General features: G+C 37.5%; 1 protein-coding gene across 1 annotated transcript in view; it reads right to left on the bottom strand.

The window, feature by feature from the left end:
• Window positions 1-13,543, bottom strand: part of b4galt2 (UDP-Gal:betaGlcNAc beta 1,4- galactosyltransferase, polypeptide 2) — a 191,995-nt gene that overhangs the window by 35,789 nt on the left and 142,663 nt on the right. Inside the window, exon 5 of the mRNA XM_067606214.1 lies at window positions 6,973-7,160. Within this exon, the coding sequence (XP_067462315.1) occupies window positions 6,973-7,160 (188 nt within the window). The remainder of the gene's footprint in view (window positions 1-6,972; window positions 7,161-13,543) is intronic.

The raw sequence follows: 13,543 nt of genomic DNA, 5'->3' as shown, positions 1-13,543 counted from the left end.
TGTTTTTATGTCCTTTATGCACAAACTGAAGTGAAAAACCAAAGCAAAATCACTTTTACACATTCATTCCAATTAGTCGAGTCAAAAAGAAGAAATCTTCTTTACAACAGGAAGAAACAACGTACATTAAACACACATCCAGTTCAACCTGTGAAATTTAGGATTGCTTTGTCTGCAGGAAAAGCAAAACAAAAAGTCACTTTAGGTCTGTGTTCAGTAGTACATGCACATCCTCTCACACTCCAATTTATTATGAGACATATAATTAACATTTCCACCCACACAGGAAATAGCTAATAATAATAATAATAATAATAATAATAATAATAATAATAATAGTGTTCCTTCTTTCATTTTTTGAGTCTAAGATGCAAGCTACTGTGCAGCAATGATTGGCTGCTACTGTCCCGTCCTGTGGCCTGCAGAGACGGCAGAATTTACATTTGAAAAGCATCTCAGACCGTCCTGAAGTGGTTTGAGACATTCAGATCCTTTAGATTTACATTTAATCATTTGACTGGTGAAATGACCTTGTCTTGGATGAATTTTTAAGTGGATAATATACTGTATATCCATATAGAAGACACATGGAAGGACTGGGTGTTATTGGGGGCCAACGTATTTCTGCACACTGTCAGCATCTTGTGCTTATAGGCAGCTACACAAACAAACACTTCACATCTATGTTCTTCCCACTGTGTTAGCATGAATGCTACAAAGGATTTAATGACGAGTTTCATTCGTCCTTCATCTGGCTTTACATTAGAAATGTCAGATAATGCCTGACTCAATTATATAATTGCCCCATTATGAATTCTGTCACCCGAGAAGAATCAATTGATAAACGTACAATGAAAGAGAAATTAGAGCTTAAAGAGGAGAACATGAAACCAGAAGAGATGAACAGAAGAAACACAAAGAGCAAGAAAAAGTGCAAAATATTACATAAAAGTAAAGAAAATGAGGGAGAAGAGAGAGTTAGAGGATGAGAAAAAGCAAGATAATTAAGTGATAGAGGAGAGTCTGTGTCATGTTCGTGAAAGTACATACAGTATATATAGTATATAAAAATGATGCATGTGTATGTATGTGTATGTATGTGTATGTACGTGTGTGTGTGTGTGTGTGTGTGTGGACAGACAACTATTTTTTTTATTTTTTCCTCAAAAGTGGTGAGGCTAGTGGAGTGGGACGAACGTCAGCTGGGAGTGTCATGACAGGCGCCCGGAGTCTAACCAGAGGCTGACGCACGTGTGTGTGTGTGTGTGTGTGCGTATCTGTGTGTGTGTGTGTGTGTGTGTGTGTGTGTGTGTGTGTGTGTGTGTGTGTGTGTGTGTGTGTGCGCACAGTATGTGTTGTCAAACGTATGACAGGTCCCAGTTGAAAGATGACAAGCAGAAACTAATGAGACCGTCTGTTTCTGCACAAGTTTCTCCCAGCAACAATATGGTGTGTTTGCGTGTGTGCTTATGCTGGAAATGGACACACGCTAAGAGAGAGAGAGGGAGAGAGAGAGAGAGAGAGAGAGAGAGAGAGAGAGAGAGAGAACATTTGCTAAACTGTTCACGTGTTTTTCTTGAGAACTTCAGAACTAAGTTTAAAATTTTCATTATTGAGCAGTAAAGAGAATAAACAAAACTCTTATATAATATTCTCAACGGTTGCAGCTCCATAAACATAATCTCTCTTTTAACAGTCTATATGTAATATTCATCCATCAAATAATAACTCTCACTACTGAGATGCAATATTGGCATGTCAGAAAGTTTTCAATTTTGGGACAAAAAGTATATATAAAAAGGGGGAAACCAGCTTGTCCTGGATCTATTCTTTTTTTTTTTCATTGAGTTGATGTGTTTTTTGTACCATCATTCTCTCAGTTATAATATTCTTGGCTTTGTTTTTATGTTAGGGGAGCTTAGATGGTCCTATAGATCACTTAGTGAATGACTGACACGTGTTAAAGATCACCTCAGAGATAGCAGACAAACATCCGGGGTAGGTGATTAATTATTTCTCTGTGGACAATTTCATGCTGTTTCATTTTAAAGGTAAGAATGCTATCTTAAATACGGTATTTCAGGCAGCAGAGGTGACTTTGACATTTATCACTGTGTTCTAACATTTAAACTACATTGATTAGCTGGAAAGGGCATCTGTAATTAAAGGTGCAAATGTGTAACGTTTGATGGCCCTAAATCCTAAACCTTATGTCTGGTTTATACAAAACGTGTTACTTACATGCAGATTTCCTTACAAACTGCAGTGATTTACCAAATGAGGACACTGTAATTAACGGTCAAAATAACATAAATTAGATGGATGTTAAAGAGCCTAAAAACCTATTTTCTCAATTAGCTTCTTTATATGAGCAATGAGGTCCAACATTATGCAAAATTACAAAGTTGGAAAAGTTTTGGTTTGGTCACGAGACACATTTTTTTGTATTTGTGTTTTTGTGTTTTGAAGTGGTTGGGACTTAGTGATGTCACAATATTATTCACACCAATCAGAATTGAGCAATATTTTAATCAAAATCTAACAGCTGAGGTGTTGTTTTCTTACCACAGCGTCTTATGAAGCATATTAGCCTAAGGTTTTGGCTCTTAAAGTCTTAATAATGTAGATTTTTATTACATAGATTGCTCTTCATTTAGTAATGTATATTTAATGTTGTAGGGAAACTCTCAAGTTGTTAAACCACTTCACAGGTTTCATTGTGAAGAAACTAATGTTTTTACATTAATGTCTATCCTTAAACTCCATCAAACATGTTGAATACATTTCCTGCATCATACATGTGTTTTTCTTTTACATTGGTTTGCTGTCCTCTTCTTTCATCTGTGCATTGTTACTTTTGCCATTTCCGTTTTTAACTGTGTTAAAGGGGACATAACATGCTTTCTGTGATTTTCTTCCCCATTGAATTGACATCAGATCGTTCACACATGCCAGTGCGTTCTCTAGCCTTTGTTGCTAAGGATGCTCCATGTCTTGAGCATCTACAAATGTATTTGAAAAGTTGACATTTTGAATAAAAAAAGGAAAAAATATGTGAACTCCTACTTCTACTGTTTGTTTATGGAGCCTCCAGAACTGCTGGAGGTCTCCAAAGGGACAGCTTCCAGGAGCTGATCGGCTCATCGTCTTAAAGGTGCAGTATGTAGAATTTAGTGGCATCTAGTGGAGCGGACTTGGCAGAAATGGAATATAATATTCATAACTATGTTTTAATTAGTGTATAATCACCTGAAAATAAGAAGCATTTTGTTTTTGTTACCGTAGAATGAGCCCTTTATATCTACATGGAGAGCAGGTCCTCTTCCACGGAGTCCGCCGTGTTGCACCACCATGTTTCTACAGTAGCTCAGAAAGGACAAACCAAACACTGGCTCTAGAGAGGGCCTTTCGCGTTCTTTCACGAGTTTCACAAGGTTCTTCTACACGCTTGGAGGGGGAAGGTTGAGAGGAAGTGTATTCATTTGGTTGCAATCTGCAACCTCACCACTTGATGCCACTAAATTCTACACAATGGTCCTTTAAAGAGACAGGAGCTAAAACGGCCTGTTTCAGACGGAGGCTGAACAGCGGGGCTGCATAAAGGGCCAGTATAAGATAAATAATGAGTTTTTTGAACTGTAAATTATGTAAAAATATACCAGTAGAACCCCAGAATAAAAATATAGACCTGGAAATGTACATGATACGTCCTGACAGTAAACGTTGACCCACTCAATGGATTCCTAACATTGTCAGAATAAGGTCAGGACATTGTGCATATGTGCACTCTGTGAAGGTGTAAATGGGCTGTAGTGCACTCATCCTATGCTTACCCAGGGAGCAAGTGCTTATACATCCACAAAATTACCTACAAAATAATGGTAATTTAATTTAATACATACATTACATAAGTTGCTGACAGAGACTACAATTTGTGGAATGTGTCTGAAAGAGTCATGTTGTGAAATGGACTTCAAGGTGACCCTCTCTACTCAGAGAGCTGTTAGGTGTCGTGAGGCGCTAAGTTAATGGAATGGCACTTAATGTGTCCTGACGTTCACTGGCAATGTTTTTTTTTACCATTTATAAAAAAAATAAAAATAAAAAAAACCAACAAGTAGTGCTTTTACATTAGGGAGCAGCTGAGGATCTTTTCCTGAGATGACTCAGCTGGAGTCAGTCTGCACGACACCTGAACTTAATCTTCCATTATTTTTTTCTTTCTTGCATTAATGCTGGTTTGCTTCAGCTTGGGAGCCTCTAACTCTTAAGACTGAACAAAAATGTTGGTAGGCAGACTCAGACCGCTTTGACCTTGGGAACCGATTCTCTATAATGATCTGATTTTTACATCAGCAGTTAACTACAATCAATTATGTGACCTTTCACTCTCTCTCACCACCAGCCTATACTTTAATCTCCTATTCCTTAATTTTCTAGGAGCCAGAAAAAGTCTGATGAACCCATTTTAAGTCCTTACTGATTAATTGCTAATAAAAAACGTTACCTACAGCCCTGCTTACCACCTGGTTTCGTATTTGTTGCCAGAGAGCATTAGCTTATTAAGCATTATATCAGGGAGCTCTGGGTTTTCAGTAGAATAGGTTTTGGGGAATGACAGCTTTTGGAAGGGTAGGTCATTTTCACTGGCCATGTTTAGGCCATTAATCAATGCTTCCAGTGCTTTTAGATAATTGAGGGCAAGTGTGGTGTCACTATGCAAAAAGACACAACTAAAACAGAACCCAAGCATTCAGTACTGACTGTGAGGATCTCTTTTGACTCCACAACATGTTGATTACATGCTGGAGATGTGACCAAGAACATTCCCTTAACACAGAATACTACATAGAATACCAAGGTTTTCTTGGGAAGGGTGTCTAACATGCAGATAGGGGACTAAAGCTGGATTTATGCTTGACACAAGGGGCTAACAAGAGTCCCACTGAAGATTCCAACCACATAGGTTTTGATATATAGTTCACTGTAAGATTTCTCATGTTTATACCACCACCGCAAGACAGTATAGGCCGTATTGTGCTTTAATTATAGTAACTACAGCAACTGTTCGACGATCTGCCGTGTTTCATTAGTGAAGATAACACTGTTTCATGCAGTGGAGATGTCTTTGTGAGATGCGTTATTGAAAAGAAGAAGATAACTGAGCCTTTTTTCAGCTTGCTTCATGTCGTCTTCACTCTGAACAATCTGACAAAAAAAAAAACAGCCCATACTAACCAATCACAGTTGTTGTGGTCCCCACGTGGTATCTCTAAGGTGTTATATTTTCGAGGAGTAGCCAACATAGGTAATAGCTCATTGCAGAATTATTAATGGAGCTGGTCAAGGTGGTGCTGGGTAAAGCTACATTAGCAAGTTTTGGGAGGGTCTATGTTCTTTTAACATGCCGTTTCGTTTTGTGACAAATTGTTGATTAGTTAGATCTAGACAGGTTTTTATTTTGCTCCTGTCTCACTTTGAACTTTCACCACTGCACAAGAAGCCAAGAAGTGTGACCTTTTGATCTTTTATATATTTTAAAATATGTAAATTTGTGCAACTGCCTTGTGATGGAAAATTAAGCTCTTCTTTTTCGAGTTCCAATTAGTGAATTGGCCTGGAACGATGTCACATTGCCAACTTAGTCAATGCCTCTGTGATATAAATTATGGAAAATATGGACAAATCATGTTCAAAAAGTGTTTCTTGTACATTATAGCTCCTTTAAGCTATAGAAACAGTAACTACAGTACACTGCCTGAATGCAGGTTGGTCTAACAGGTCTAGTGTTCAGAGTTATTAATGGTCTTGATTTGTTAGTTACGCTTTGTGTCATGTGTCTTTGTTAGGACTACAGAAGCTTGAGCAACCAAAAATTGGCACTGAGCTGTTGTGCATTTTCATGTTAATTTACGCTACAGACAAGAATTTAAAAGTATAATAGGATTTAAATTAAAGACTACTCTGTCAATTGTCTTTCTGAACAAAGACTGTAGCCCATTTCTAAAAACTTTGGTAACGCAGCCAGCTGCAGATTTGCATTCTCCATATTTATTTTTTACAAACCAAGTTTAACAAACTGTGAAAGTGATATACAATAATAATCGGAGCAGCCAGGCAGGTTCAGGCCCCTCTTATGGGGCCCTGGGGGAAAAAGTTTACTTTTGGGACCCTGTTGATCCACACTACGTAGTAGTTAGAACTCTAGAGCTGAAATGATTTGATGATTAATTGATTAGTCGGTTGACCATTGACATGAACATTAACTGGCAACAGTTATCATAATTGATTAATTGTTTAAGTATTTTTTTTATCACAAAAGCTGGTACCAGCTTCTCAGATGTGAATATTTGTGAATTTTCCATGATAGTAAACTCAACATCTTTGAGCTTTTGACTGTTCATCTGGCAAAACAAATAATCTCAGTATATTAACGTGTTGCTTTTCTGATATATTATATCAATCGAATATTAAAGAAAATAATTTTCAGACGAATTAATAATGAAAATAATTGTTGGTTACAGTTCTCCTATGATGGAATAATACTACCTTCCCCTTAGTTTTTTGTGTGCAATTTGATAAAACACAACTTAACAACAATGAGTACAACATAAACTAAAACTATTCAGGTCTTTAAAATCTGGGGCCCCTGGGCAGTTGCCCGCTTTGCCCAGATGGTGATCCAGCCTTTATGTAAGGTATAATTATCCCTGAAGTGTTCTTCATCAATGTGTGTGTGCACACATATGTGACTTAATTTATTCTGCCTTTTAGTGAGAACACTACTGCATTGAGATGAGCTCAAACAAACTTATTGAAATTAGACTTTGGCAAACACCATAACCCAAATCCCATTAAAATAGGTTGAACTGAAGTGCTCTTAAACATCAAGACTTTTAAAGGTAAATGCAAGTAAAAACTTGGGCTCATCAGCACTAAAATCACCCACTAAGGTGAGTATCATCACCTCACCTGAAGCCAAACTTGTCCATGGCAATGGCAAAGTGTCTCGGCTGGTCATAGCAGTGGTAGAGATTGCGGTCGTCCATGGGGATCAAGTCCACGTCACTGAAGATGAAGCAGTCGTACTCTGCATCCTTCAGAGTCTCCGTGTAGCCAACATTCAACAACTTGGCACGATTGAAGGTGTCCTCACCCAACTGCAAGAAAACACATTAAACAAACACCATTATTTTATTGTTAAATATAGATGAGGAGGGCATATTATGTAGCTTCATCAGTGTGTCATCTGCTTGAGAGGTTTTGTGTGAAAAATGTTTAGCAGCTTGGAACGTGTCTTCACTTTGCTGAAATATGTTTGATGGTAGTAACATGTTCAGTTAACTGGATAACTGGATACTGTAACACGATGATGTCAAACATCTGCCTTTAAACTTTATAATAACCTGCCTCTTTGTCCCATAGATCTAAATGTAAACTAATACAAGAAGTACTGTAAAGAGGGCACTAAACATGTCAGAAATGGCATGAAATAAAAGTGGGTTCAAGTGGTATAAGAGGCCGATCACAATTATGATTATGTATCAGGTATTTCACAGGTTTATGAACTGAAACAACAGCTAACGCTTCACTGCTACATGCACTGTTACCATAAACAAAGGGAAAATGAGTCAGACTAAGCCAAATGAGGTCATGTTAAAATCAAACGTGTCTTTTATGTAATAACCCAGTATGAATTGGTGTATTTACCCTAAGAAAAAAAATCAGTTGCTTGAAACAGTGAAACATATCTTCTTCTAAGACTCTGCTTGTCTGAAGTTTAACACTTTGAAGAGAACCATTTTTGTTTCAGTTTATCTCTGCTTGAACAGAATCATGCTATGTATGAAAGTATAAGTAATACATGTTTGTCATTACTACAGTTTGCTAGCTAACCAAACAATTAGCTTGATTAGCTGGCTAGTTGTCCCATACAGTAAGTAAAACCCAAAGCAAAATTAGCAGAAATAGCTAATCCAGTGTGCTAATTTCTGTATTTACTTATGTTTGGACTCAGAGACACATGTATAAAATAATTTATTAAATTAAATTTTATTTAGAAAGCTTTAGGAGGCTGGCCCAGATTTATTTTGATAGGGTGAGTGCAAAGTTAGCATGACAACTCTCCTTTAAAGAGGACCTATCATGCACATTTCCAGCTCTATATTTATATTCTGGGCCTCTACTGGTATATCTTTGCATGATTCACAGTAAAAAAAAACTCCTTATTTATCTAATGCAACCCCTCAGTTCAGCCTCTGTCTGAAACAGGCTGTTTTAGGTCCTGCCTCTTTATTTCCTCCCTCCCTCCTTCCACCCACTGTGTTCTGAATGTTTAGCTCCTGGAAGCTGCCCCTTGGCCGACTTCCAGCAGTTTCAGAGTCTACATAAATAAAAAAAACACAATAGCCTAGTAGTAGGAATTCACTTCTTATTCTCATTCTGTACTTAACATGGAACATCCTAAAATACATCCGTACATGTTTTAGCCCAAATCCAATCCGATACGCGAGTGGACAACGTGATCAACCCGTGGAACGACATTAGCAACAAAGGCTACAGAACAGAAGGCTTTTTGAGGGCATCACAAGGTGGAAGTAAAGGTAACTTTTTCTAAGTGAAGTGTTCAGAGCGGACTGAAGTCTTGGCTTGACTTTCGGTCAGCATTTTTACATAATGTTAACCTAATGTTTTGGACCTTTGACCATATTTATCATGCACATCTGACATTATGACAGTATAAAAATAACAGAAAATCACAAAAAGCATGATATGTCCCCTTTTAATGTAGCCAACCAACTAAGTTGACACTTCAGGTTTAGAGCATTGCTGGCCATCAGTATTTAGTGTCTGCAGTGCTGGTCTGTATTTATCTCCACATACAGTATGAACCGATGTGTGTATTGATCCCAAGAGAGCCGGCTGCTGCAGTGAAACGCATCTGTTTTTCAGACTCTGCATGGCCCAGGTTCAACACTCTGGCTAAGATAAATGCATTCTTGCCAAGCAGCACAGCAGTGTGAGATAGCCGAGGTTAATATATATGACAGTTATAAATTCAATAATGTACAAGCCAGTGTATATCTCTTTCTGCAGAGCTCTTGTGTAACAGCACAGCTTGGTAAAATCCAAGTCCTTGATAAGCTGCCGGGAGGTCAGTGAGCAAAAAGTGATGCTACTCTTCAAGCTGACACTCTTTGGCAGACTCTTTTCTGACACATGTTGACAGTACATCCTCCCTGAACACTCATTGAATTTATTTTACTTTTCATGACAGGTACAGTTAAGAAGCCCATGATGTAGGAAAACATAAAAAAAAATTCAAATCCTTTGTACTTTCAGGATCTGGTACATGCATTAACAGACTGAGTCATCAGGACAATTTCCCCTCAAGAAAAGCTTTTATTCACTTACTGTACAAGTCAATTTATTTTGGTACAAATGGCCTCAGTCTCCTAGCAAGCACAAGCACAATCTTTGTATGGGCAGATTATTTGATTATGAAAGTATGTACTAGCTACACCCTGTGTCACATGTAAAGAGTTGTTCCATTTTAAGTAAAAAAAAATACAGTTAATTAATATTTGCAGCCAAAGATGGCTATGTGTTAATTAGAGCTGAAACTAACAATTATTTTCATTAGTGATTAATCTGCTGATGATTTTCTTGATAATCATTTTGTCTATAAAACATCAGAAAACAGTGAAAAGTGCCCGTCACAATTTTCTAAAGCAAAAGGTGACATCAAGTTGTTTCTTGTTTTGGTCGACCAATAGCCAAAAACCCAAAGATATTCAATGTAAGAAAAGGAAGAGCAGCAAATTAAATGTTTGGCATTTTTGTTTGATAAATTGTTCAGGTTACTTGATGAAATCAAATATATACAAGAACCACACTGAAAGAGGAAATGTCATAGCAGGGTTGGAAATTACAGTAGGGTATTAAAACAGCAAAATTAGCATGAAAATTGCAGTATAATGTCCAGACATGAAAGTCTGAACATCCTTTTGTGAAAAATTTTCAAATTGCTCTTTATCTTTGCAACTTTTTATAGTATTGTTTGTTCCAGCCTGGATGTATTTCATTCATTCATTCATTCATTGTAATATGTGTAAGTTACTGTTCGTGAAATACAGTTCACATTATAGCATTTACAAAGAAATCTACTGTTTGTCACTGTGTTTACACTGGAAAATTAGCAGTGTGAGTATTAGAGTATCAGTATTAGAACTGTAATATAGGCTTTCATGCAAATAGACTACTGTTAAGTCCTTATGCAAAGTGTGTAAGATGTGAGAGGCCCCACATGACAAGATTACATGTTTATGTTAATTAGATTGGGTCCCAGTGCGAAGCTTCATTTCTAAATCATAAAAAAGGACTTCCCAGTGTGATGAATACCTCAGTATCTACAGTATGTAGCAGAACAATGACCCACTGTTACAAATTTGCCGCAGTCACGTATTCCTGGGCCATTAGGGAAAACCACCCACTTTTGACAGCACCAAGAATCTCCGAGATGATTAATGTATCTGCTGCCTGTCCTTACTTTTGCTCAGGTTACAATCTATTTTCTTTTCTTTTCTTTTTCTTTTGGAGGTATACTTGCTTCCATACCGGTGCATTATCTGTCTGGACCGACCGTGAATCAAGTACAATGCGTAATCCCTCTGGTAAACCCGCTAATACCTGAGATTTGAGAGCATAATCCCCTGTGCAGGTAACAAAAAAAAAAAAATCTATTGTCACAATTCCACTGCGGGCTCCAAATATCAGCTCAAGTGGTCTTCTGAGTGTGGTATAGCACGTTGGTGCAATATCATATGAGGTTAGGAGAGCAAAATATAACTGATGGAACATGAGGTCAGCAAGATCAGCCGCTGATATTTCAGAACCGAAAAAACGTCAAAAACTTCTGGTCTTTTACAACATATTTACAACAAATAATATTTAATGTAGTGTATATAATTAATAAATGTTCTACTATTACTAGTCGATTTTTCTTCAAAAAGCGTCTTCCCTGATGTGGATCTAGTGTTTTTTCTTGTGCTGCAAGCTACAATCAATATGGACATGCTCAAATTTTCTTAAAAAGTCTGTTCATATTGTCTGTGTGTTCCCCAGAGAGAGAGAGCATAAGAAATTAAATGAAAGGGCAAGGGATAGAGGGACAAACAGAGAAAGAAAGAAAGAAAGAGATTCTCAGCTGTGTTGCTCTCAGCAGATGATCTTATACGTCTTTAGAAAAACCAAGCCCTCTTTTTGTGCTCCTAACCTCATTAAGCGTTATTGCGGTCATTATTTATATATTTTAATAAGACGTCTGTGTGAACCTCCCAGCATTTTTGCTTTATGACGCCCTGCATCTTTCCTAATCACTTCCTGCCATAAGCAACTTCAGACCACTTGCAGGATTTGAGGTAAACTGACACCCATTATATTCAACAGGCCATTTAAGTATTGTGGTTACACAGAGGCAATGGGATTGATTGGAACTCTACAATAAGCACATTTCCTGTATACTTACTTACATTACCAAATTACATAACCCTTTCAAAGAAATGTCCTAAGAATGAATAGTTATACAGCAGCTACTTTTAAGAAATTATTGAAAAAAAAAAGACTGGACATTAGTAGGAAACTAAGGGATCTGTAAAATAAAGTGTTACCGCATATGAATATATACCCATATCTGTGATTCAAATTAAATATTAAAAATGTCAAACATTTTTTTAAGATCTCACAACATAAACAGGCAAGAAGCCATAGGGAAGAGCATGATGCAGTCTCCCCCTCTGTGTTCAAACCAGTCCATCTCCCACCACTCCATTGTTGAGTTTTTTCAATATTGGCTGATTTATTTTGTTGACACAGTGTTTTCTGTGGACTGTGCATTTTTCCCCTGCTGCCAGCTGCAATTCACAGTTTTTTCCCCCTTACAGCTTTAGGCTGTTGTTTCCTGACCAAAACCAGACCCATTATTTCTCACCCAGAATGCACTGGAAAGAACTGCTCTGCCACAACTTGCCACCAGTGGCCCACATGGGACAGTAAAACCGTTCATGTTTTAATATATGACAAATCAACAAATTATATGTTGACAGGGTGAAATGCAAAAGAGGGTTCCTCCAATATATCAAGGGCGCTTTTTGGCTCCTCGTTTGCAAATTCACCGGCATCTTTTAACTTTCAAGGACATTTCTGCTCCATTAATTTTTTCAGGCTGTACATAATGCAGTGTGCATATGCATGTGAGCATGCAGCCTCAGCCTTGTGTAAATGAGCTAACTGACAAGGGTGACAAGTTTGTGTGCGTGTCACAAATTTGGTTTTCTTGAGTTAGTCGAGAGAACAAGCACAGAGATCCTGAGACAGTCATTAAACTTGATGCATGTTTGAAATTACAAAGCACCTCAGTCATGAGTTAAGTGTATTGCACAATCCTCACTGTGTTTCTGCAACTTCCCTGCATTCGTCATTTAATTAATTTACAAAATGAACAGGTACCCGTCACTATGACAGATTTTGTTCTGAAAGCCTCACTGCCTTGCAGGGATGCTATTTGAATTAAAAGTTGGCCAGGCCTGTTTCATTCACACAGTCTACAGAGGCTTTAATTAGTTCATTGTGCAGTAATTAGCATTTATCAATAATCAGGACCGTTGTGCGCTGATGTTTTTACATTACGGTTTTATCCAAAGTGGCTTACAATAAGTGCATTTAACCTCCATACAAACAAAAACTAGATGTGATGAAACATTTTAAGTGAGTCCCTCGCTAACAAACAACTGCAAACATTATTTACATGTCAGTTTTGGTGATTATTCATTATTTAGTTCATTAACTCTATTGCACAGTCAAATTTTGACCTGAATTTTAAATGCTGGAAACAAACAAACTGCTGTTCTGAGAGTGTGTTTACTTCGTTTGACATGGATTTGGATTTTTTAAATTTATTTTGCATATTCATGTTTGGATCTCTGTGTACCTGATGTAAAGTGGGACATCCAAGTGCAATCTTATTGGGTTGAAGTAACAGCAGCACACAGCATGTGTCCTTCTCTCACAAACTTTTCTGTTTGAATTTTCTTGTTTGTACTTAAAATGCTACAATTTATGTTTCACTTGGGGGCATCGCAACGAGCTGTAAACTCTGTAAACATCGAACTTTTAACATTGATATAGCGGATGTGTTTTCAGTTCCTATTCAGGGGTCCTATTTCTGTCATGTGGCGAAATCCAATATTCACCTTTCTTTAAGCTGTTTTGACGTCTGCCAAAATACCTTTAGCTGCTAAATGCTCCAGTTGGTTCACCAGCTAGTCTATAACTTTATTTGTCTGATGCTTGTGTGCTGAGTGTAGTGGGTTTTTAGAGCTTTTTCAGTGAAAACAGCTGCTTGATGAGAAGATCAAGAGTGACAAACAGCAAAGTTGTGGGCCGTAAAAACCAAAACAATTAGCTGAAAGATGCTAAAATTCCTTTGTTAGCTTCCATGGAGTTGGGTGAATATTCTCTGTGAGTTCATCACTACAAGTGACCT

Source organism: Thunnus thynnus, chromosome 12 (assembly GCF_963924715.1).
Source record: "Thunnus thynnus chromosome 12, fThuThy2.1, whole genome shotgun sequence".
Lineage (NCBI taxonomy): Eukaryota > Metazoa > Chordata > Actinopteri > Scombriformes > Scombridae > Thunnus > Thunnus thynnus.
The sequence above is the reverse complement of the archived record's forward strand: the minus strand, read 5'-3'. Positions and strand labels throughout refer to the sequence as shown.